General features: G+C 43.1%; 2 protein-coding genes across 2 annotated transcripts in view; one reads left to right on the top strand and one right to left on the bottom strand.

Moving 5' to 3' along the window:
• SYN2 (synapsin II) overlaps positions 1–27,236 on the top strand; it is a 519,321-nt gene that overhangs the window by 279,438 nt on the left and 212,647 nt on the right. The window contains exon 5 of the mRNA XM_030205570.1: positions 6,124–6,213. Within this exon, the coding sequence (XP_030061430.1) occupies positions 6,124–6,213 (90 nt within the window). The remainder of the gene's footprint in view (positions 1–6,123; positions 6,214–27,236) is intronic.
• TIMP4 (TIMP metallopeptidase inhibitor 4) overlaps positions 25,313–27,236 on the bottom strand; it is a 61,470-nt gene continuing 59,546 nt past the window's right edge. The window contains exon 6 of the mRNA XM_030205572.1: positions 25,313–26,349. Within this exon, the coding sequence (XP_030061432.1) occupies positions 26,152–26,349 (198 nt within the window). The 3' untranslated portion in view covers positions 25,313–26,151. The remainder of the gene's footprint in view (positions 26,350–27,236) is intronic.

Here is a 27,236-nt window from a genome sequence, read left to right as displayed (position 1 = left end):
GCCCCCATCCCGCCTCCGTCCCGCCTCCCATACCCTTCCGAAAAGCCCCCTTTAACTTTAGCCGGCTCTGCGACGGAAAGCAGTTGGAGCCGGCCAAAATCGACTTTCCATTATACCGATTTCGTTGGCTTCAGGAAGATGGCCAGCGATCTCCTTTGAAAATAAGCTGGATAGTAACATAGTAGATGATGACAGAGAAAGACCTGTACAGTCCATCCAGTCTGCCCAACAAGATAAACTCATATGTGCTACTTTATATGTATAACTGACCTTGAGTTGTATCTGCCATTTTCAGGGCACAGACCGTAGAAGTCTGCCCAGCACTAGCCCCGCCTCCCAACCACCGGTGCTGCTGCCCAATCTCTGCTAAGCTTCTGAGGATCCATTCTTTCTGAACAGGATTCCTTTATGTTTATCCCACACATTTTTGAATTCCATTACCGTTTTCATCTCCACCACCTCCTGCGGGAGGGCATTCCAAGTATCCACCACTCTCTCTGTGAAAAAATACTTCCTGACATTTTCTTGAGTATGTCCCCCTTCAACCTCATTTCATGTCCTCTAGTTCTACTGCCTTTCCATCTACGGAAGAGGTTTGATTGCGGATTAATACCTTTCAAATATTTGAACATCTGTATCATATCACCCCGTTTCTCCTTTCCTCCAGGGTATACGTGTTCAGGTCAGCAAGTCGCTCCTCATACGTCTTGTAATGCAAATCCCATACTACTTTTGTAGCTTTTCTTTGCACTGCTTCAATTCTTTTTACATCCTTAGCAAGATGCGGCCTCCAAAACTGAAAGTGGGGCCTCACCAACGACTTGTACAGGGGCATCACTACCTCCTTTCTTCTGCTGGTCACACCTCTCTCTAGTGGGGAAAACAAACCAGCAGATCAGTATAATATCCAAAAAGACTTTATTAAAGATACCGTACATAAAACAAATGCCCGACACAGGCCGTGTTTCGCCCAACAATAGGGCTGCATTAGGGGCTAGTCTGTATCTTTATTAAATAAGATAGGTATCAAATTATCTATCAGAACAAGTACTGTATATAAGGAATCTTCTTCATAAAAAACCAGCAGACTATTCATTGATTATCTGGCGTTATACAGGATATGCTATTTTGTGCTGCTCATGCTGGTTTTTTATGAAGAAGATTCTTTATATACTTGTTCTGATAGATAATTTGATACCGATCTTATTTAATAAAGATACAGACTAGCCCCTGATGCAGTCCTATTGTTGGGCGAAACACGGCCTGTGTCGGGCATTTGTTTTATGTATGGTATCTTCAATAAAATCTTTTTGGATATTATACTGATCTGCTGGTTTGTTTTCCACGTTGGATTTTGCAGATCGTTTGCCTTGTTGTTTTCTGGCACACCTCTCTCTATACAGCCTAGCAACTTTCTGGCTATGGCCATCGCCTTGTTACACTGTTTTGTCGCCTTCAGATCCTGAGTTATTATCACCCCAAGACTCTCACCGCCTAACACATACATCTCCTGTGGATTTGTACTCCCTAAGTGCATCACTTTGCATTTCTTTGCATTTCAGTGCTGGAGCATAGGATTTCACAGCACCATTTCTTGGGAGATCGGCCAGTCACTTGGTCATATAGGTTCCCCTCTTAGATAGGGGGTCTTTTACTAAGGTATGGTAGGATTTTTAACTCGTGGTAGAAATCAGCTGGTGGTAAACGCCGAGACGCCCACAGAAATATAATAGGCGTCTCGGCATTTACCGCCAACTGATTTCTACCGTGAGCTAAAAACACTACTGTGGCTTAGCAGAAGACTCCCATAGTGAACAGGATGTGATTAGTGAATTCATGGTATGCTTAACCTTTGGGTAACGTTTACTGTGACCTACTAAAGCCCTTCAGCTTGTTTTTGTAACTGACTGCCAAAGACTGACTGATTAGCTAAATTATTCTTATAATTGCGCCTCAATATTTAAAGAGAATATTTGCCCTTTTGTATATCAGTGATCTGTTTCTTGATTAAGTGCTTCGTTTGAAACTCATTAAGTTTCTAACTGCTCTACTAATCAGAGATGACCTATGTGGTCAGTTTCTTTGTATTGATGAACATCATTCATTTTTCATTTAAATTAAGCCATTTAGAGTTCTGCATCAGTAATGCTCTTGCTCTGAAGGTGAGAAATTCACTTATCCAGCATATTGTTGATTTTTCTTTTTCTTCGGGTCTATCTGCTAGTACTAGTCCATTTATGGCAAAAAAAGACCTTTTTTACAGGTGCGCTAAAAAAATGGATCAGCACGCACCCAAAACCCGCGCCTACACCAGGGGCGTATCTGAACTGCGGCGGTAGGGGGGCCAGGGCCAGAGTGAGGGGGTACATTATAGTCTCCCCACCGCCGCCGCTGCCGCCACCATTGCCGATCCCCCTCCCCCCAGCCGCTGCCATTGCCAACCTCCCCCCGTCGTTGCTGTCGCCTACCTTCGCTGGCGGAGGACCCCAACCCCCGCCAGCCGAGGTCCGCTTCCTCCTGCCGCTGCCGGCTGCTTTTAAAAGAATTCCTTCAGGTGGCGGGGGACCCCCAACCCCCGCCATCCAAGCCGAGGTCCTTTCATTTCTTCCACTGCAGTCTGCAAAGCTGGCGCCGAAAGTTTCTTCTGAGTCTGACATCGCTGCACGTTGTACGTGCAGGACGTCAGACTCAGAAGAAACTTTCGGCGCCAGCCTTGCAGACTGCAGTGGAAGAAATGAAAGGACCTCGGCTTGGCTGGCAGGGGTTGGGGGTCCCCCGCCAGCTGAAGGAATTCTTTTAAAGGCAGCCGGCAGCGGCAGGAGGAAGCGGACCTCGGCTGGCGGGGGTTGGGGTCCCCTGCCAGCGAAGGTAGGCGACAGCAACGGCGGGGGAGGGTTGGCGGCGGTAGGGAGGTCCAGGGCAAAATCTGCGGGGGGCCCAGGCCCCTGTGGCCCCACGCAGATACGCCCCTGGCCTACACTACCATAAGCCATTTTCAGTGCACCTTAGTAAACAGACCCTTTATTTATTTTTAAAAATGTTTACACTGCTTTATCTCACGATCCTAGGCAGTTTCCAGAATAGCACACACAATAGAATCATTCCTAACACAAAATTAACATATTAGCCACAGATATAAAAATAATATGTTTAAGCAGCAGTCAAACATGAAATTATCCATCACAGCAGTTACTCTAAAAGTAATATAGACCTAAATATCAGCAAATGCTTGAGTAAGGATATATGCTTTCCGTTACTTTCTAAAGTGCGCTGATGAGCAGATTTTATGCAGTGTTTCTGGCAATTCATTCCATAAAACAGCCCCCTCAGTATAAAAAAATAGAACAATGATATATATCCAATCAAACATGTTGAAAAGACAGGACATTAACCTGCTTATTTTCGAAGGAGAAGGGCGGTCATCTTCCGACATAAATCGGGAGATGGCCGGCCATCTCCTAAACCCGGCCAAATCGGTATAATCAAAAGCCGATTTTGGCCGGCTTCAACTGCTTTCCGTCGCAGGGCCGGCCAAAGTTAAAGGGGGCGTTTTGGCAGGATACGGAAGGCGGAACGGGTGTGTTTACGAGATGGCTGCCTTCGGCCGATAATGGAAAAAAGAAGGCCGGCTCTGACGAGCACTTGGCCGGCTTCACTTGGTCCATTTATTTTTAGGACCAAGCCTCAAAAATGTGCTCCAACTGACCAGATGACCATCGGAGGGAATCGGGGATCACCTCCCCTTACTCCTCCTCCTCCAGTGGTCACCAACCCCCTCCCACCCCCCACCCCAAAATGTTTTAACATTTTTGTGCCAACCTCTATGCCAGCCTCAAATGTCATACCCAGCTCCATGACAGCAGTATGCAGGTCCCTGGAGCAGTTTTAGTGGGTGCTGCGGTGGACTTCAGGCAGGCGGACCCTGGCCCATCCCTCCCTACCTGTTACACTTGTGGTGGTAAATGTGAGCCCTCCAAAACCCACCCGAAACCCACTGTACCCACATCTAGGTGCCCCCCTTCACCCACAGTGGAGGAGTGGCCTAGTGGTTAGGGTGGTGGACTTTGGTCCTGGGGAACTGAGGAACTGAGTTCGATTCCCACTTCAGGCACAGGCAGCTCCTCGTGACTCTGGGCAAGTCACTTAACCCTCCATTGCCCCATGTAAGCCGCATTGAGCCTGCCATGAGTGGGAAAGCACGGGGTACAAATGTAACAAAAAAAAGGGCTATGGTAGTGTTGTACAGTGATGGGTAGTGGCTTTAGGGGTTTTGGGGGGGCTCAGCACTCAAGGTAGGGGAGCTATGCACTTGGGAGCAATTTGTGAAATCCACTGCAGTGCCCCCTAGGGTGCCCGGTTGGTGTCCTGGCATGTGAGGGGGACCACTGCACTATAAATGCTGGCTCCTCCCATGACCAAATGCATTGGATTTGGCCGGGTTTGAGATGGCAGCCATTAGTTTCCATTATCGGCAAAAACCAATCAATGGTGGCAATCTCTAACGCCGGCCATCTCTAAGGCCGGCCCAAATGTTGAGATTTGGCCGGCCCCAACTCTATTATCGAAACAAAAGATGGCCGGCCATCTTGTTTCGATAATACGGTCGGGTATGCCACTTTCCGGGTCCGGCCTTAGAGATGGCTGGCCCCGTTCGATTATGCCCCTCTAAATGACAATTTAAATTCAGATCTACCTGGTCTATAGATTTTCAAAAAACTTGCTAAAGTCAGAGGGAAATTGTCATTCAAAGCTTTATGGATCAAGGTTAAGATTTTAAATTGTATCCTCCAGACTATGGGTAGCCAGTGCAATTCCTTTAAAACAGGTGAAATTTGATCAAAATAAGTTAAATAGCCATAACGTTTTGACAAATTTGTAAGGTTCGAAGCTTATAAGCTGGCAAGTCTAAATAATGAGCATTGCAATAATCTCATAAAGATATAACAAAGGCTTGTACCACAGTTCTGAAGTTTGAAGAAGATTAAAAAATCCTTCATTCAATCTTAGGGCCCCGTTTACTAATATATGGGTGTCTCTAGTATTAGCACACACTAAAAATGCTAGCACATCTACAGTGCAGCTAACTAAACAAGGCCCTAAGTTTTTAAAAAAAATTTTGAGTTGTACATTTTGGAGGTCTTTTACTAAAGCTTAGCTCGAGTTATCTGCAGCAGGGCCCATAGGAATAAAATGGGCCCTGCTGGAAATAACTTCAGCTAAGCTTTAGTAAAAGACCCCCCTTTAATTGTTCAGTCAAAGAGAGAGTAGAATTAACCTAGACACCTAAATATTTCAAACTAGTGACAATAGAAATCTCCAAATCATCCAACACAAAAGTCTTAGGTACTGATGAAGGAAAGACTTTACCAGAGAGAAATAGAATTTGAGATTTTGACAAGTTCAGTTTAAATCTGTTGGCAGTAAGCCACACCCTTACTAACTGAAGACAAACACTCAAAAATGGAAGACCTTTATCTACAGTGGTAGTATGGGAAAAAAAGAATTGCAAATCATATGCATTTAGGCGGAATTGGACATATAAGCCTGTGTGAAATGGTTGCCACGACCTCTCATGGCAGCTTGTGGTACTACATGAAGTACTATGATCTGCTGCTAGAGATTGTGGCAGCCATTTTACACAGGCAGCCACAAGGGGTAGGAGCAAGGACACTTTGCTCCTGCCCCCAAAGACACAACTAGGACCACCAGAGATAGAGGTAGGCATGGGCGGGGCCTACCTAGACCTTGGGTGGGTTGGGGGGTGGGGAGCCTTATTCTGGGACGGAGGGGAGAGTCTTTGCTTCCTGAGGGCTGGGGAAAGGGGTAGGAGGGAGGGCAGTTTTGGAAGCTAGGAGGGGGATCAGGGAGTCTTTTATGTACAAAATATTTATGCAGGCCCTGGCCAATATTCAGTGCTGTATGACCATTAACAGGCCCTTTTAAAAAAAGGTCTTTTTACCAGTCGCAGTAACAGGTGGTCTCAGTGTACGGCAATCCCATGCGCCAACGCCACAGTGGGCAACCTTTTACTGCTGTTTAGAAAGAGAGCCACTATGGATTTTATAGTCTCTGTTTTGCTGTACAATATTGTTCATTCTTCCTTTTCTTTTTTTCTTTTTATAGTTTGCTCAGTTGGTATCCACCTACAAAGCCTTGGGAGCTGAGAAATTCCCACTGATCGAACAGACATATTATCCAAACCACAAAGAAATGGTAGGTAGAAACAAGAAACTTTTTTTTTTTTTGGGGGGGGGGGGGGCTTTCTTGCTATACAAGTAGACCAGAAGTTATAATCCCTCATAGTTGACAATGAGGTCCTTGTACTAAGCAGCGATAAGAAATACCGTGTGTTTCCTGTGCGCCAAAATGCACTACCGGAAGGCACGCTTAGGCATCCTGCAGTAGATTTGGCATCTGTTCGCATTTCTCGGGCACTAAAAAATACTTTGGGGTCTAAGCTACACTTAAAAATGGCCTGCGGTAGTGTAGGCACATGTTTTGGGCGCGCACAGAATCATTTTTCAGCGAACCTGCAAAAAAAAAAGCCTTTAAAAAAGTTTTGCCAAAAATGGATGTGCGGCAAAATGAAAATTGCCGCATGTCCATTTTGGGTCTGAAACCTTACCACCAGCGGTAAAGTCTCACATGGTAACTGGGCGGTAATGACCTACGCGTACCAAATGCCACTTGGTGCGCGTCCGATACGTGCATTCGTATTGGACGTGTGTCAAAAATGAAAGGGGCCCTTTGTGTTTTATAACTCTGGGGTCATGTTTGGTGGGCAGAGAGTAGGCTAATTGATTAGCACTAGTGGCATAGCTACGTGAGGCCACGGGGGCCTGGGCCCCCATAGATTTGCCTTGGACCCCCCCCCCTGCCGACGACCCTCCTGACTTCCCTCCCGCCGCCAACCTGCCGTTCCCTACCTTTGCTGGCCCCCATAGATTTGGCCTTGGACCCCCCCCTGCCGACGACCCTCCTGACTCCCCCAACCCCCGCCAGCCGAGGTCCTCTTCTTCCCGCACAAGGCTTTGTTCTGTTTCTGATGTCCTGCACGTTGTATGTGCAGGACGTCAGACTCACAGAAACAGAACAAAGCCTTGCACCGGAAGAAGAGGACCTCGGCTGGTGGGAGTGGTGGTGGTGGTGGGGGGGGGGGGGGTAGCGCTGTGGGAGGCTAAAATGTGCCCCCTCACCTCAAGCTCTGGACCCCCCTCCTGCCAAAGTCTGGCTACGCTCCTAATTAGCACAGCTATGCTGCCACATGCCAAGCGATTAGCACACGGTTAACACGTAAGCCCTCTCTGTCTACTAAATAGGTATCGGTAATGGCTCACGTCCCAATAACCACACGCCTGGAAATTAGACCTGGCCATTAATAGGAAAAATGAAAATGCAGCCATTTTACAGCCATGCTAAAAGTGTTCTCAGCACACGGGGAAACCCACGCGCTAGACATAGCGCAGGCCACCTTTTAAAGCAGCTTTTAGTAAAAAGACCCCATTTCTGCTACTTTTATACTTTATCTACTTTAAACAGCAAAGAATGTGTAGCCAGTTGAAGGTATTCTTGTAGTGGGATTACTTCAATTATGTTTTTCTCTTTTGGGGGGGGGGGGGGATTCGTTCTTATTTCTCTGTGATGTTGGCTTTATTTTATTTGGCTAACTCCCCTATTCTCCCCCCCCCCCCCCCAACACACACACACTATGGGCCATATTCTATACATGGCACTTAAAACAATCTGTGCGGAAAACATTTCTAAGTGTATTCTATAAGCGGCATGTAGATTTAGGCGCAGAATACGCTTAGTCGATATCCTAGCATCTAAAACTACACACATCCATTTACACCAATGAAAATGTAGCGTATATCCTGGAGTGTAGATTTAGGCACAGAGGGCCATATTCTATAACAACGTGCGTAAATTCTGGAACACCGATGAAATACCCATAGCCACGTCCCTTTTTGCCTGCACACATTAAAATTTAGGAACAGTGCGTTACAGCCTACGCTTAGGGAGTTGTGTATTTAAATTCTAATTGTTGCCAATTAGTGCTCATTACTGCTTATTAATTGCTTTTAAGAATGCTGATTGGCTTGTTAAGCCAATTAAGTTATGCACGTTGTTATGGTATATGCTTGGATTTCAGCACAGAACGCTAGGTGCGCTATATAGAATCCGGGGATATATATATATATATATTTTTTTTTTTTTTTTTTTTTTTTGCTTTTCTTTCTGTGATAGCTATGTAATTTCTGAAATTTATTTTCTATTGTAAATTAACTTACCCCCTCCCCCCCTTTCACAAATCTACACCAGTGGCTGCTGCGCAGTAATGCCAACACAACCCATTCTCTTTAAAAGGGCTGTGTCGACATTACTGCACAGCAGCAGCTAGTGCAGCTTTGTGAAAGGGGGGGGGGGGGGGTTAGGTTCTTAATTTAAAAAATAGCGTCCTTGTTGTCACAGGTGGAGTCAGGCCCCTTACTTTCAGTCTGTTTCTGCAAATGAAAAAAAAACCAACACATTGTTTGAAGTGTTTGCATGTTAACATGTTTGACCGATGACCCACTTGTTGCTTTGTACCTGCACTTGAAAGCTAAGTTATTCTTTTGACTTTCACATGCTGTATGGATCCCGAGCTGACTCTGTCGACCTTTAGCATCTCTTTTTACTTACTTTGGAATTAAAGGGTTTTTTGCCTGTGATGATACAATTCCCAGCAAAAGTCTTCTCAACCCTTGTTATTACTAAGTACATAAGTAATGCCACACTGGGAAAAGACCAAGGGTCCATCGAGCCCAGCATCCTGTCCACGACAGCGGCCAATCCAGGCCAAGGGCACCTGGCGAGCTTCCCAAACTTGCAAACATTCTATACATGTTAGTCCCGGAATTGTGGATTTTTCCCAAGTTCATTTAGTAGCGGTCTATGGACATGTCCTTTAGGAAACTGTCTAACCCCCTTTTAAACTCTGCCAAGCTAACCGCCTTCACCACGTTCTCCGGCAACGAATTCCAGAGTTTAATTACGCGTTGGGTGAAGAAAAATGACTGCTTGGGTTGGAGGTTGTGTCAAATTCAGAGGCTTTTCCCTTAATTTCCTTTAAAATAGATGCACTCTACAGACTCCATAGCCTAATGTTGAAATTACTATTTTTTGCCACTGTATGAGAGAGTTCTTCTTTTTTTTTTTTTTTTTTGTATATTTGCATGTTAATATTAGCACATTTTTTAAACCAGTAACTGATTCAGTACAAGAGAGAGTCCCATGTTAAATGTAGTGCACGCCGGCTTTGTAATTACCACTGGGAACCCGCACTACCCCAGAGGTAGTGCTTATTTTGCACGCACTACCCATGTGGTAGCCCTGCTGTGGCTTAGTAAAAGGGCCCCTTAGATTCCTTTTATTTTTTTGCCAGGTCTTTAAAATCTGTGGAACGCTAAAAATTAGGCACAGCCATAGGCGCCCGGTATCGAAGGCTTGGGGAGGCTAAGCCTCCCCAGCCGCAGCGAGCCGGCTCCTCCCCCTCCCTCCGGATCCATTCCCGGTCCCTCACGTTACCGACCTGACTCTTCTGAGCTGTCAGCGCTAACTCTCCCCCGCTGTGCTGGCGCTGCCGGCATTCGCGCTTTAAATATGGCCACCGAGACTTCCAGAGGCGGCCATTTTGAAACGCAAACGCCGGCAGGGGTAGAGTTAGCGCTGACAGCTCAGAAGAGTCAGGTCGGTGACGTGAGTGGACCGGATCTGGAGGGAGGAGGGAGGGGGAGGAATTCGCCGAACAACTTGGGAGGGGGTGGCAGGGGAGAGGAGGGGAGAGAGAAAAATGCTGGACATGGATGGAGGGGAGGGAAGAGTGAGGAAGGAGATAAGATGAGGGAAAAGAAAGAGAGGAGAAAAACTGCACATGAATGAAGAAAATAGGCAGAAGCTGAGGACCACAAATGAAGAAGAAAGGAGGAAAGGAAAGAAAGGAAGCCCTGGAAACGGAGTTAAGAGGACAGATAGCAGCAGAATCGGATACTGGGCCAGCATGATCAGAAAAACAGTCACCAGACAACAAAGGTAGAAAAAAAAAATCATTTTATTTTCATTATAGTGTTTGGAATATGTCCACTTTGAGAATCAGGTGCTCAACATTAAAAGTTTATATTTATTTACTTATTTATGGCATGAACATGAACATGAACATGAATTAGGGTGTTTTGTGGCTCTACATGAGAATTGTGATATTATGATCCCTTGTTTCATATTGTTGACGGTCTGCATTTTCCGTATAGGTGGTATATTAGTGTATTAGGTTCTGCCCAGTGTAATATTTATGGTACAGTAAGGTTCTGAGTGTGTTTTTGCACAAAGTTGTGCATAGTGTTTTGCAGTTGAGCGATTGTGGTTAGTATATGCTTTGAGCAACCACTTTATTCTTTGACATATGATACATATCTAATATCTATATTTAATAAAAGGTATTAATTGTGACTTTTATTTTTATTTATTTATTTTTTCTGTGTGTTATCAGACAATTATGGATTTAAGCTCCACCCATGGCTCCACCCCTAACCCCACCCCCTTTAGCCTCCCCAAACAGTTGGGCCACCGACTGCCTATGGGCACAGCCCCTCCACGTGTGACTGTTTTTATAATTGTTTTGTGGTATTTTGGAATGACTGATTCTTGCATGCTTGTTTTAGGCTTTCTGTCAGAAATTTGTGGAGTTCCATTTTTTCTTTTTCTGTGTTTTGAAATATTGCATTTTTTTTATGTAAACCCCTGTGTTCTACCAAAGTCAAGTGGTAGGTTTTAATAAACACTAGCCAATCCAAAAAATGTTTGAACATATGCTACTGTATAGTGAATCATACACACTGTCCCACTAATTTCAATACCGAAATTTGTATAATTAATTTTTAACAAAAGGAACCTCAAAATTCCCAGTAGGGATAAATACCAAATGTACTAAAAAAAAATCCACTACTATAAAGGGAAGCAAGGTAATATCATTGGTCCATATCAATCATGAAAAAAGGAAAAAAGAATCAGCCACAAAAACTCCACATTGGGGAGAAAATCGGGTGATTCATAAAAACGTTTTTTCAATCCAATTAAGGGACGGGTGAATACTTACTCTACAGTGACCAAAAAATGGAAAATTCTACAATTTCAAAATATAAAAATGCAAAAAAAAATACAAAATTGAAGAAAACCCCTGCCAAATTGCCTACTGCCTCTGGAAAAAACAAAAACTATTTCAAAGCCCCCGTCCCAAGCAAAAACTAGTATTTTGACATACAGTCACTGTGAACTTCCCTTTTTTAGATACTTAGGTTTTAATAAACATAAATATAGGATCTGAACCAGCAAGTTCTGTGTGACTGATACCTGTTTCTGCCAGTCATGCTAACATAATATTGCTGTTCACATGTGAAAAGCTACTGAGAAAGGCAGAAGTACGGAGGCAAATCCCCTGTCACAGTTTCTGTGAAGATCACCTTGCTGGGGGGGGGGATGCTGAAGCCTCACTACTAGTGAAAGAACTTCCCTGCTGAGCCACTCCCCTCCTCCTCATGCTGCTGCACTAAGCCAAAAGTTAGCGGGGTGCCTCCAGTTGCTGACTCTGGGACTTCCTGACTTCTGGGTTAGTGCAGCAGCATGAAGAGGAGGGGAGTGGCTTGGCAGGGAATTTCTTTTGGCTGGCAGGGTTTTGGCACCCCCATCGGCCATTTTACGGATGCAGCGCAGATTTGGAAGGGGCCTGAGCCCAAAGGGGGAGGCGGGGACCAGATCCCCAAGGCTCCACCGCGACTATGCCACTGATGTAAGGAACATTTCTGTTCCATAACTGGCTCTGAATCCAGATTGACATGGATCTAGCCAATTTTTCCCTTCTTGCCAAACATAGAGCTCAACACAGATTGCTTGTCCTATAAGTTTTCCTAGAAATGGGATGTTAGATACTGGCCAATAACTTTTGAGCTTGTGCTGGTAAAGGTTGTTCTTTAACACAGAATTAATCACTGCCCTTTTTAATGCTGTTATTAGTTGTCCTTTAGAAAGAGAGGTGTTCATGGTTTTTGTGGTTCCTGCTTGCCTACTAATATCTTTGATGAACAGGGGTCAGAGGAGCAGGTGGTCAGTCAAAGGCCTCTTGTGATTTTGTTACTGGGTTAAAAAGAGTCCCATATATCTGTGTGAGGGGAGGGCAAGTTTGTGTGTTCCTAGTTAACTGATATGACAGGATGGGACTGCTAGTAAATCCTGGGTGGAGAGACTTTAATATTGTTGCCAAAGTATGCAGCAAAATCATTGCAGTTCAGTTTCAACTGGACGGGCTGTTTCTGTTGTGGGGGAAGCAGTAGTCCATTCACCATGCTGATTAATGCTTGATCAAATTGGCAGCCTGTTCACCGCATTGAGAGAAATATTGGGCCCAATATTCAAAGCGATTTAACCGTTCAGCAATGACCACTGACAGGTTAAATTGCACATAGCTGGCTATCCGTGAATATTCAGCAGGAGATAACCTGTTATCTGAGGTTAGCATATAACTAGGAGCCGGCTATCTCGGAGGCATTCTCAGAGCAGGTCACACTTCAGACTTGATATTCAGCACTAACTGAGCAAGGTTAGGAGTGGCCTAGTGGTTAGAGCACCAGTCTTCAAATCCCACTGCTGCACCTTGTGATCTTGGGTAAGTTAGTTGAACCTCCATTGCTTCAGGTACAAACTTAGATTGTGAGCCCTCCTGGGACAGAGACATACCCAGTGTACCTGAATGTAACTCACCTTGTGCTACTACTGAAAAAGGTGTGAGCAAAGTCCAAATAAATAAATAATAAAGTGGAGGAGTGGCCTGGTGGATAGTGCAGCAGGCCTTGATCCTGGCAACCTGGGTTCAATTCCCGCTGCAGCTCCTGTGGTCTTGAGCAAGTCACTTAACCCTCCATTGCCCCTCTAGAATGCGCATAGCGCTATAGAAATGATTAGTAGTACTAGTAGTATAAATAGGACTGCATAAATAGCTGTACTGTCTATCTGTGCTGACCAGTTAGTGCTGAATACTGGTTTAACCAGTGGCCAAAAATGAAATCAAATCTTCAGTGCTGGTTGCCAGAAGCAGCCCAGCATTGAATATCTGGGTTCAGCACCCATGGTGGGTTTTAAGTGTGCTGCCCACCTCTGGCTGAAAATCAGGGGGATTGTTTTTTTTCCTGGAAAGATTTAGTCATGTGTTTCCTGTAGTATAGACTGTCCTTATCCAGCGTCTCCTTTCCAGTTTCCATCCTTCATGCTTACATAGCAACATAGTGAATGACGGCAGATAAAGACCTGAATGGTCCATCCAGTCTGCCCAACAAGATAAACTCATTTTACATGGTATGTAATACTTTATATGTATATCCGAGTTTGATTTGTCCCTGCCTTTCTCAGGGCACAGACCATAGAAGTCCACCCTGCACCGGTTTTATTCTCCAAATACTGGCATCGCCACCCAATGTCTGCTAAGATTCCATTCCTTCTAAACAGGATTCATCTGTGTTTATCCCACACACGTTTGAATTCCATTACCGTTTTCATGTCCACCACTTCCCTGCGGGAGGGCATTCCATGTATCCACCACCCTCTCCGTGAAAAAATACTTCCTGACATTACTCCTGAGTCTGCCCCCCTGCAACCTCAATTCATTTCCTCTAGTTCTACCACCTTCCCGTCTCCGGAAAAGGTTCATATGCGGATTAATACCTTTCAAATATCTGAATGTCTGCATCATGTCACCCCTGTTTCTCCTTTCCTCCAAGGTATACATGTTCAGATCAGCAAGTCTCTCCTCGTACAGTTTGCAATGCAAATCCCATACCATTTTCGTAGCTTTTCTTTGCACTGCTTCCAGTCTTTTATTTATTTTTATTTATTTGTAGCATTTGTATTCCACATTTTCCACCCTATTTGCAGGCTCAATGTGGCTTACATTTGCCATAATGGCGGTTACCATTTCCGGGTAATAGAATTACAAATTGTATAGCATTAGGTGCATGCATACATGGTAACATACATGGAACATAACATATATGGTGCAGATCATGGTGTATATGTATATATATATCGTGTGAATACATGCAGGGTAGAGAAGAGTCCATTATGGCATTGCATGAAGGTTCCTGAGTAATAAAATTATAACCTACGTTAGGTCATCAACTTTAGAGAGTCCCTATTTGACATAAGATTTACAGTGGTAGTGCTTGTCATGTGATAAGATTTCAGTTTTATGTAGATCGTGTATAGTGTTGTTGTTTAGTATTTAAGATGGATGTTTTCAATAGCCTTCGGAAGATGGTTAGGTCCTGTGTTGTTTTTATGGCCCTCGGCAGTGCGTTCCATAGCTGTGTGCAGATGTATGAAAAGCTGGTCGCGTATGTGGATTTATATTTTAGCCCTTTACAGTTAGGATAGTGGAGATTGAGGAATGTGCGTGATGATCTTCTTGCGTTCCTAATAGGCAAGTCTATAAGGTCTGACATATAGGTTGGGGCTTCTCCGTAAATGATTTTGTGGACCAGGGTGCAAACTTTGAATGCAATTCGTTCTTTTACTGGGTGCCAGTGTAGTTTTTCTCTTAGGGGTTTGGCGCTTTCGTATTTCGTTTCCCAAATATGAGTCTGGCTGCTGTGTTTTGAGCGGTTTGAAGCTTCTTAATGATTTGTTCTTTGCATCCGGCATAGAGGGCATTGCAATAGTCTAGATGGCTTAGCACCATTGATTGTACTAGGCTGCGGAATACTTCCCTCTGGAAGAAAGGTTTGATTCTTTTAAGTTTTCACATTGAAAAGAACATTTTCTTTGCTGTATTTTTCGCATGGTCTTCGAGTGTGAGATTTCGGTCAATTTTCAGGCTGTCTGAGACCGGAAGGATGTAGTCTGGGGTGTTTATGGTATTGGGTTTGTTTGTGTTGTATTGTGAGGACAGGATGAGACATTGTGTTTTTTCCGCATTTAGCTTCAGTTGGAATGCGTCCGCCCATGACTTCATTGTTTGAAGGCAGTGTGTGATTTCATTTGTGATTTCGGTTATGTCTTGTTTGAACAGGATGTATATCGTGACATCGTCTGCATATATGTACAGGTTGAGTCCTTGGTCGGATAGCGATTTGGCTAAAGGTATCATCATTAAGTTGAAAAGGGTTGGTGAGAGCGGTGATCCTTGTGGTACTCCGCATTCACGTTTCCATGGTGTTGATATTTTTGATTTGGAAGTTACTTGATAGGTTCATTTTTTACATCTTTAGCCAGATACGGCCTTAGGGGATCAAAGTTCTGGAGAGAACCAAGGTGAGCATCTGTGAATGGGCATAAGACCTTTTTTGGTGGAGCAGTTTCCTCTAGGTTCTTAGCTGAGTGTGTATTCTGACACTGTGGTTGTCTTTTCATCCATATCTCAATATTCCAAGACCTCTAGGGAAATAATCAGTGGTCAAATTTTTCTTGTCTCTGATTTCCTTCCAAACTCTGGAAGGTGGCATTCATTTCAAGAGGTCACTTATAGAAAATTTGATTAGAAAGTGGTCTGTCCATGATAGAAGTGTTATTTCAACACTGTTACCCCAGTGCTCTGAGATGTCCACCCACTTGCATAACGCTAAGTCTAGAAGTGGAGGAAAAGTTAGTGTAACGGGTTGTAGACCTGGGGAACTGGGTTCAGTTCCCTCTGCAGCTCTGTGTGATCCTGGGCAAGTCACTTAACCTTCCGTTGCCCCAGATACAATGTACTACTTAGATTGTAAGCCCACTAGGGACAGACCCAGTACCTGTAAAATGAAACTGTAAAACACTTAGGTCTAAGTAGTATATAAATACTGAAAATGAATGACCCTTTTTGTGGGTTTGACAGTTAATCATCTCTGTGATTAATTGTCAGGAAGAAGACAGCTGTGGTTGTATTTGGCATTTTGATATATAAAGTTTCCAATAATCACCAACCAAGTGAAATTCAGCCACCTCTGTAATCAGATAGAGCAGTTCTTGCACAGATCATGTATTGATATGAGGTGCTCGGTATACCTTAAGCCAGATTGATTTTTCTTCTCTTTAGATTGAAAGGGATTCTGATTCTGTGAGATGAAGATGGCAATTCTGCACAGTTTGATTAGGTCATGACTCAGGACAGCTAGCAATCTACCTGTTTCCCTAGTCTCGGTTGATGTTGGCTGTTCAGCATAGTTCAGACAAGGTAAATCCCAGGTCTCATCTAGCCAGGTTTCAGTTATTGCTAAGATGTCTACATGCTGTTCACAGATGACATCGTGGATCATTGAGGATTCATTAATAGCTGATCTGGCATTCACCAGACCTATGCCTCCAAAGGATAAACTGGGGGTGCTGGGAATAGTTTGGGCATGGCAGTGAGGTGATTCTGTGGGTACTGTTAGGCAGGTGTTTGACCTCTTGCACTTTTGTCTTCTCTTTGCTTGTTGGGGGTTATAATTTCCATTTCCACACACCACTGGGGTTATGCTACTGGGCTAAGGCACATTCTTGATGCTGCTACTTAAGCAAATTTCACTAGATGGCACTGTGTGCCTAAAAGAGAACGTGGGTTAGCAACCTCTCAGTGGGTTGGGTGCTATTAAACAAGTTTTACCAGGTGACACCACAAGACTAAATTCTATGTAGGACCCCAGGTCTGAGAGAACAACTGCCTTTCTGCGTTTGAAATCAAAGCAGGCCTGCAAGATCAAAGGCTTTCGATTGTATTTTGTACTTCTATGTGAATTTCCTCTGAAAGATTAACGCAGAAGGGGTCTGCGAACCTTAGGGGCCCTTTTACTAAGCCGCATAGGCACCTATGCACGCCCAATGCGTGCCAGTTCAGAACTACCGCCCGGCTACTGCATGGCCCGGGCGGTAATTTAATTTTTACGCACATCCACTACGTGCACTGGCATGCAGTGCTAACGAGCAGTAATAGGTTTATTTATTTGGTTTATTTGTTACATTTGTATACCACATTTTCCCACCGATTTGCAGTTTCAATGTGGCTTACATAGTGCCAGAAAGGTGTTTGCCGTTTCCGGTGTGAACAAATGAGATTTAAATGGCAAAGTCACAGTAATAGTCGTAAAGTGGGAGAGTAGTGTTGTGTTCATACATGCTTCGGTCTTCTTGTGTAGCCAAGGTCAGACCTTTAAGTTGGATTGGGAGGGTATGCTTTTTTGAACAGAGTGGCTTTTAGTATTTTTCGGAAGTTTAGGTGGTCGTAGGTCGCTTTTAAGGTTTTCGGTAGTGCGATCCACAATTGTGTGCTTATGTAGGAAAAGCTGGATGCATAGGTAGATTTGTATTTTAGACCTTTACAGCTTGGGTAGTGTAGGTTTAAATATGATCGTATTGAATCGGAGGCATTTCTGGTTGGTAGGTCGATTAATTCTGTCATGTACCCAGGCGCTTCACCATAGAGAATTTTGTGGACCATGGTGCAGATTTTAAAGGCAATGCGTTCTTTGATTGGGAGCCAATGTAGTTTTTCGCGGAGGGGTTTTGTGCTTTCAAATCGCGTTTTTCCAAACATGAGCCTAGCTGTCGTGTTTTGAGCAGTCTGAAGTTTCTTTAAGGTTTGTTCTTTGCATCCTGCATAGATTCCATTGCAGTAGTCTAGATGGCTTATTACCATTGATTGTATCAAGTTACAAAAGGTATCCCTCGGGAAGTATTGTTTCACACGTTTGAGCTTCCACATTGAGTGGAACATTTTCTTTGTGGTGCATTTTGCTTGGCTCTCCAGTGTAAGGTTGCAGTCTATTATGACGCCAAGGATTTTCAGGCTGTCTGAAATAGGAAGGGTGTGACCTGGGGTGTCGATGCTTGTGGGGTTGTCCGTGTTGTGTTGGGACGAGAGGACAAGACAATGTGTTTTTTCTTTATTGAGCTTTAGTTGAAATGCATTGGCCCAAGAGTCCATGATGTTCAAACAGCTCGATTTTGTTGGCGATTTCTGTCAGTTTGGTTTTGTAAGGAATGTATATTATGACATCGTCTACGTAGACGAAAGGGTTGAGGCCATGGTTGCTTAGGGACTTGGCTAGTGGGATCATCATTAAGTTGAAGAGGGTCGGTGATAGCGGTGATCCTTGTGGTACTCCACAGTCTGCTTTCCACGGTGACAATATGTTTGAGTTTGACTTTACTTGATATGTTCTTGTGGTTAAGAACATTTGTGGTTAAGCATTTTACACCTGCTGATGATTACCACCTGGTTAACGTGTGAGACCTTACCGCTAAGTGAATGGGTGGCGGCAAGGTATCAGGCCCAAAATGGTCGTGCGCCAATTTTTATTTTGCCGCACATCCATTTTCGGCCAAAAAAAGGTCTTTTTTTGCAGGTGCGCTGAAAAATGGACCTGCGTGCATCCAATACGCATGACTGCACCAGTGCAGGCCACTTTTTGGCGCACCTTACTTTCAGGAGTATATCACAGTCTTAAAGATAGTTAAGTAATTAAAGATAAATTTCAACTTGCAGGTTGGGGTGGTTGCCCCTTTAATCCCCCAGTGTTTTTATGTCTTCCCCCTCCCCCTGAAAATGAAACTGGGAAAGGATATTAGGCTCTGTGAGAACTTTGAAAAACAGACACACATCTTATATAATAATTTGCACCTCCAACTTTCCATGTCTGGCTACCTGGGTTCGTAACATCTCCTGGCTGCCTGGGTTCGTAACATCTCCTGATGTCAGCCAACCTCCAGTGTTCCATTCCCCCTCACTGTCCCGCCCTTGCGTCAAGACGTAATGACATCAGAGGGTGGAACAGTGAGAGGGAAGGGAACGCTGGAGGCGAGCTGACATCAGAAGGGATGTTACAAACGGAATGGAAGCCAGCGCCAGCTGGAGAACATTCAGGTACAAATCAAGGGGAGGAGAGAATCGCGGGACATCAAGGGGAGGGAGGGAGGAAGGGAAGGGGAGGGCAGGGCAGAGGAGAATTGATGGACATGGATGGAATGGGAGGACAGTAGAGGAGAGAATCGTGGGACACGGATGGGAGGGCAGGGAAAAGGAGAATCGCTGGACATGGAGGGGAAGGGAGGGAAGAATTGCTGGACATGGAGGGGAGGGCAGGGGAGAGAGAAAAAAAACCTTACATGACAGCCTTCCTAGGGCTCGTTTCATTGTTGAGGAAATGGTCATGGTTCCACTAGTGTTTCTATAATGGCTGATGTGTATGTTCTGAAACATTCTATCCACAAAGGAGAAGAACTAAGTACAAACCAATAACAATTAACAACACTACTAGCCCAAAAATTCTAATGTGGACTGCATGTACACAATAAATATATAAGGAAAAGAAAAAGCCGTATATTTATTGTAGAATATGCAGTCCACAGAAGAATGTTTGGGCAAGTAGTGTTGTTAATTGTTGCTGAAATATCAACATATATGTGTATGTGCCAGCACTATGTTTTCATGTTTAACCAATTAATAGTTTAGATACTGATGCTTCCAAGATGGGTGTTCCTGACACAAGTAACTGGCGTTTAAATGTCCGTTTCTGGATTTAGTTTAAAACAGGCTCTGCATCGGCTGTTTTAAAATACTAGTGGAACTTGTTATGTCCTGACTTGGACATTGCTTCTAATTTGTACATCCTTTCTAAAATCCACCTCCACACGTTTCTATGTTCTCTAACAGCGGTTTACATATCTGGGTTTAAAAAAGGTTTGATTAAGTTCCTGGTGGAAAAGTCTATAGTTTGCTATTGAGGCAGAGATAGGGAAGTAACTACTTGCCTGGGACTGGTAGCATGGAATGTTGCTACTATATGGGTTTCTGCCAGGTACTTATGACCTGGATTTGCCACTGCTGGAAACAGGATACTGGGCTGGATGGACAATTCTAATGTTCTTATTAACTAAGGGGCACATGTACTAAACTGTGGTAAATTTGTGCACTTACTGCATATCAAGTGCAAAACTTAAAATGCAATAAGTGCACAGCCTGCATGGTAAATGCCTTATGGTTTATTTGAAATTTAATATGCTGTCCTTCCTGATGGCATCGTAGGGTGCTTTAGAAGGGGTGTGTCCAGCATTTGCCTTGCATTCACCACAAAGCACTGGCACATACCGCATTGACCCACATTATGGGACAGATTCTATATATGGTGCTGAGAATTCAGCGCCGATAAAATGCAGCGCTGAACGCAATTCTGTACAGGGTGCTCAACTCTGGGTGCCGAATGCAGCACTCAACCTTGGGTACAAGAATTTATGCTAGCTGAAACCTGGTGTAAATCCTGGCGGACAATTTGGGCATTGATCCCACTATTCTGCATATTTTGTGAACACCCCTGACCTGCCTATGCCCCTTCCATGGCCACGCCCCTTTTGAGTTGCACGGAATCCAATTTAGGTGCTCATTGTTACAGAGTAGCCTGTAGCCAGATCAGTGCCCAAATCATCATTACTGCAAATTAAAAGCTTGTTAGCTCCAACAACTCATTGCAGCCCTTGAATTATTTTAGGCACCAATCTGGGATCTGTGCCCAATTTTGGGTGCCCACATTGGGCAAACCTTTATAGAAGCAGGGGGTATATGCCTTAGCAGACTGCTGAAACATGTAATGCAAGCCCCGGTGCTACCCCCCCCAAACCCCCCCCCCCCCCCCCCCAAATAGCTGCTACAGCAACTGAAGCACATATTCCTCCCTCCCCCACCCCCTTGGTCAGTAAAGTAAATAGAAAGTTAGGAATTATTCTGAAAGAGATATAGAATGAAACAAAAAATATTATAATGTCTCTTTATTGATCCATGTAACCACACTTTCAGTACTGATGTGCTGTTCTGGTCATCCCATCTTTAAATATATATATATATATATATATATATATATATATATATATATATATATATATATATATATATATATATATATATATATATATAGTAGAACTTGAACAGATTCAGAGAAAGGTAACCAAAATACTAAAGGAGATGGAACGGCTTTAATGAGAAATGGCTAAACAGGTTAGGACCCTTACATAAGAAGTACATAATTATTGCCACACTGGGACAGACCAAAGGTCCATCAAACCCAGCATCCTGTTTCCAACAGTGGCCAATTCAGGTCACAAATACCTGACAAGATCCCCAAAAAGTTCAATGCATTTCATGCTGCTTATCCCAGAAATAAGCAGGGGATTTTCCCTAAGTCATTTTAATAATGGTCTATGGACTTTTACTTTAGAAAGCCGTCCAAACTTTTTAAAATTTACCACATTCTCTGGCAACGAATTCAGCTTGAAGAAGATAAGCTGAGATAAGATATGATAGAAGCATATATAATTATGGGTTTGGTGGAACAGGTAAATAGAGAACAAAGATATTCTGGATTTTTTCCTATCATTTTGGCTCTAAAACAACATGAAACTGCATGTTATTTCTAACAAATGCTCATCTCTGATTCTTGCTCATTATACCTACTCCACTTCTGATCTATTTATATTCTTAGTTAAATCTAAACACAACACTGGGACTTCAAAAAGGCAAAACCCCACAACATTTTAAAAAATCCATTTACTGCAGAGTCCATTCAATAAACATTTTTACAGCATAACAGATGGCACATAGGTAACTATGCACTAGATTTAAAACCAACAAGCTATGGAGTAATGAAAAAAAGTCAGGAGGTCAATAATTATTTCAAAAATAAAGAGAGCCCATCTGGCATGGCAGAGCACAGAATGACTTCAATATTGTATATAGCTTACTAATACATATTCACAAATCCTGACATCACAAATGCATTTCGGGAAAGACACTGGAAATTTCGTGTATAGTTGTTATAAATATTTATGCTAAAATTCTCCATTAGCTGTTTTGGCTGTTGGGTTCATTTTTACAGAGCAGAACATTAAAGAGTGTGGCTTTAGTTTTGAATATGAACATTGCACTGGATTACAATGGCTTAATAAAAAGAATGACTGCACCATTTGGTATTGAAATACAGTAACTGTGAAATAAAGCAGTGGGCAAAAGTATTTAAAGAAGTTCATTGTTGCAACATCACAAAGGCTGCATTTAGGATGGTCCCAAGCACAGGACAATGAGAAATTTGATAATTAAAGGGAAAATACAGCTGAAAATTGAGTAACTGGCATGGACAACTTATACAGTTTGAATTTAATGGGGCCCATTGCAATTTTTCTTCATAAAGAGGGTGAACTTCTATTAAAAATAAATACTGACTTTCATCATTGTATTGTATTCTGTGATGTTTCCTCGACTACTTAAAGTCAGTTGTACTTAATACAAATAGGAATAGATTCTAAATATGATGCCTGAAAATTTCATGCGGAAAAAAATACGCTTAGGCGTATTCTGTAAAGTACGCCTAAATTTTATAGAATCTGTTTAATTTCCATGCAGTATATAGAATAATGCCAAGTGCCTCTCCACATGACCAAATGTAGTCACGGCCATTTATGCCATGTTCTACTTGATGCAAATTCCGACACCTAAATTGGGCACGGAGCGGGTACTTTCTATAACAACGAGCACAGATTTTAAAAAAACACCCCTGCCCCACCTATGGCCACACCCCCTTTTCAACTATGCAACTTAGAATTTAGGCATACTACATTGCGGAATACGCTTAGCAACTTGTGCACGTAAATCTTAATTAATGCCAATTAGTGCTGACAATTGCTCGTTGACATCCAACGAACAGTGTTGATTAACTAGTTAACCAATTAAGTTACACGCATTCTTACAGCACATGTTTCAATTTCCGTGCAGAAATTAAGGCGTCATATGTAGAATCCCAGGGATAATTTAAGGAATGCTTTCTACCTATCTATATACAGAAGGTTTTAATTGATCATATAATTCTGTAACATGGAGGCCAACATTTATACTCCATAAACGTACATAAATGACCAGAATACCAGCATATACGTGCATATGTGCATACATATATGTATACATGTCAATATTCTTGTATGTGCTATTCAATAACATGGCATCTATGGCATGTAGTTTGAAGGTGGGCATACACATGGGTGAGGCATATGGTTATACATGTAAATTGTGATTAGCAATCAAGGTGTGAGCATTTACAGAAGTTTTACTAGCTGGCGTAAGTGCTCATGCTTAAATATGTACCCAGGCAAACTAATATTCTACAAAGGAAAGAAGGTACCTACTCTCCTTTATAGAATGGACTCTAAATATCACGCTGTAGGCACATACATACCCCTTCTAGTGGTGCCCAACCATTCACTGAAACATTTGCAAAATGGGCAAGCAGGCCTTAGGTACTGTGCTGACTCTTAAAACACGGGTGTTCTTTAATGTCACCGTGTGAAAACTTGACCGGTTCTAGATGCTAATGGTTGGGTTGGGGTAGGGTTCCTGATAGAGAAGAATTGTTTGCGTATTACTGATAGATGTGTTGTGCATGCTTGGTTTTAGGAAAGGTAGACCATTTCCAACAGACACAAATGAAGGGGGGGGGCACAGATATTGTAGGAAAGCTATGTATGTCTCATGGAGGGCATCCATGTGTCCTTAGTGGAAAAAGTCAGTAAAAAGAACCACCTGTGGGGAGAACACAAACAAGAATAACAGAATATCTGTATGCGATATATATATATATATATATATATATATATATATATATATACAGTGGGGGAAATAAGTATTTGATCCCTTGCTGATTTTGTAAGTTTGCCCACTGACAAAGACATGAGCAGCCCATAATTGAAGGGTAGGTTATTGGTAACAGTGAGAGATAGCACATCACAAATTAAATCCAGAAAATCACATTGTGGAAAGTATATGAATTTATTTGCATTCTGCAGAGGGAAATAAGTATTTGATCCCCCACCAACCAGTAAGAGATCTGGCCCCTACAGACCAGGTAGATGCTCCAAATCAACTCGTTACCTGCATGACAGACAGCTGTCGGCAATGGTCACCTGTATGAAAGACACCTGTCCACAGACTCAGTGAATCAGTCAGACTCTAACCTCTACAAAATGGCCAAGAGCAAGGAGCTGTCTAAGGATGTCAGGGACAAGATCATACACCTGCACAAGGCTGGAATGGGCTACAAAACCATCAGTAAGACGCTGGGCGAGAAGGAGACAACTGTTGGTGCCATAGTAAGAAAATGGAAGAAGTACAAAATGACTGTCAATCGACAAAGATCTGGGGCTCCACGCAAAATCTCACCTCGTGGGGTATCCTTGATCATGAGGAAGGTTAGAAATCAGCCTACAACTACAAGGGGGGAACTTGTCAATGATCTCAAGGCAGCTGGGACCACTGTCACCACGAAAACCATTGGTAACACATTACGACATAACGGATTGCAATCCTGCAGTGCCCGCAAGGTCCCCCTGCTCCGGAAGGCACATGTGACGGCCCGTCTGAAGTTTGCCAGTGAACACCTGGATGATGCCGAGAGTGATTGGGAGAAGGTGCTGTGGTCAGATGAGACAAAAATTGAGCTCTTTGGCATGAACTCAACTCGCCGTGTTTGGAGGAAGAGAAATGCTGCCTATGACCCAAAGAACACCGTCCCCACTGTCAAGCATGGAGGTGGAAATGTTATGTTTTGGGGGTGTTTCTCTGCTAAGGGCACAGGACTACTTCACCGCATCAATGGGAGAATGGATGGGGCCATGTACCGTCCATTCTGAGTGACAACCTCCTTCCCTCCGCCAGGGCCTTAAAAATGGGTCGTGGCTGGGTCTTCCAGCACGACAATGACCCAAAACATACAGCCAAGGCAACAAAGGAGTGGCTCAGGAAGAAGCACATTAGGGTCATGGAGTGGCCTAGCCAGTCACCAGACCTTAATCCCATTGAAAACTTATGGAGGGAGCTGAAGCTGCGAGTTGCCAAGCGACAGCCCAGAACTCTTAATGATTTAGAGATGATCTGCAAAGAGGAGTGGACCAAAATTCCTCCTGACATGTGTGCAAACCTCATCATCAACTACAGAAGACGTCTGACCGCTGTGCTTGCCAACAAGGGTTTTGCCACCAAGTATTAGGTCTTGTTTGCCAGAGGGATCAAATACTTATTTCCCTCTGCAGAATGCAAATAAATTCATATACTTTCCACAATGTGATTTTCCGGATTTAATTTGTGATGTGCTATCTCTCACTGTTACCAATAACCTACCCTTCAATTATGGGCTGCTCATGTCTTTGTCAGTGGGCAAACTTACAAAATCAGCAAGGGATCAAATACTTATTTCCCCCACTGTATATATATATATATATATATATATATATATATATATATATATATAAAATGTTGGACACAACAAGCAAGAAGTTTTAATATATGTCCATTATTAAGAAGAAACTGCTTGTGTCTGAATATTTTTATACCGTGCATGGTATAATATCTGAATGTGTAATTCTTTGTCATAGATAGGTCCAGCATGAAAATAGTCATAGAAATCTGCACGTTTCTTTAACCATAATGAAAAAGTGAACGAACACAAGATTGAGCGAGTGCCAATTTCTGCCTTTATGTTTTGATAAGAGCAGAAGTTTGAAAGTCAGTGGAGCGTGTGTGTTAATAAAATGGCACAGTTTGCCAAATAAATAAGTGCACAGTGGTTGAGGTTGAGATTTTATTTTGATCAAGTGATGGCTTTTGGGGTTGAGAGGAAGGAAGATGTATGGTTTCAAATGAGAAGAGTACTTCTCGGACCGTTCTTTTTGTTCTTTATACGGATATTAGTGAGGAAGGGGTATTTTAAAGAACAGTCCATGTACACAAAGCAAAAACTTATCAGAACATCAACTGTGCATCCCGTAGGTTTGCTTCTGTTCTTGACTTGGTGGTAATTGTCAGTGATTATCTTCCAAGTTCTTATCAAGAGGCTCTTACCGTCCATATCTGCTCAGCCTCTGCTCAAGGAGTTTTACCTTAAATAATTTTATAAGGGTCTCCTGGAAGTCACGGGATCACCCCTCCCCCCCTACAACCATTACCACCAGCGTTATCACTGACAATTCCACAACTGCTATACATGCACAGCACAATTTGATTCTATTTCTAATCAAGAAATACAGTAGGTACTGTCACTTCAAAGCTGTAAGCATACACTGTGTGAAGGAATAGGCCTCGCAAGATGTTTAGGGTTCGCCAATGTCAACAAACTCTTTCTCAGGCAGAGGTCCACCACGATACCAACTACAGGAGCCATCACTTCGTTTGATGCAGGCATAATTCTTGGCTTGCTGCCCATAGAGATTTCTTTCTATCAGCCAGTCCGTCCACAGACACTCATTGGGCGCATTGAGAGAACAGGGCACAGTGTAGCATGTTGTAATCTAAATGTGAAACAGGACTTAAATTAATAAGGTTCTGTATCATTTCTTCTGCATATAAGTTGATATATATTTTTCTTCAGTGATGCTAGAAAGATCAGCATAGTTTTCTAGGATGCATTCTGATATAGCTGAGTACGCCAATTAACACGTTAACAGTTTTAATTTTGTCTTCTTGCTTTTTTTCTAACTGTTGCCTATCCAGAAATTTTGCTACCAGATTACATTTATCTCCTTAAAAGTTAAGGGGTACAACAAAGCCAACCTACAAAACCTTAAATATTTCTAGACTGTCTTTGACCAGAGATCATATTTGGCTATTCCAAAACTGGCTGGCCGTAGAGTTGTCAGCTGGTTGACATTTGGCCATCCTGGCTGATATACTTTTCCAGAGTCTGGCAAACAGCAGCACCTTTAAAATGACAATAAATTGTCAACAGGGGCAGCGGAAAATCTTTTGATGGCGGGAAGGGCTTAACTAACTACCCTCTACCCCATCCCCTAAGCTCATTAGTTGGTGAGGCAAAATATTGGATGGGCCATTGCCCCAGTGGCCCATCCTATTCTGTTGCCTATGATTATCATGAAGCCACCAACTGTCTCCCTCACTGTGTGCTGCCTGAGATTTACTAAAGGTAGCTATGGCATAGAGAGGCAGGAACTGAGCAGAAGAGAATGGGAGAGGCAGATGGAACAGGGAAGGAAGATTCAGAGAGACAGAGTGGGGCATAGGGAAAGGAGAGGGGAGAAAGGAGGGTGCATAAAGTTAAGCACTATTTGCACACTTAAATTTAGAGAATACTAGCACTTATGCACATCAGTGTACACTTATACAAACAAATAGGACTAGATTCTATATATATGGCACCTGAAAAATCAGTGCTGGAAAA

The sequence above is a fragment of the Microcaecilia unicolor genome, chromosome 6 (assembly GCF_901765095.1).
Source record: "Microcaecilia unicolor chromosome 6, aMicUni1.1, whole genome shotgun sequence".
Taxonomy (NCBI): domain Eukaryota; kingdom Metazoa; phylum Chordata; class Amphibia; order Gymnophiona; family Siphonopidae; genus Microcaecilia; species Microcaecilia unicolor.
Note: the sequence above shows the minus strand (reverse complement) of the source record. Positions and strands in the feature narration are given on the sequence as shown.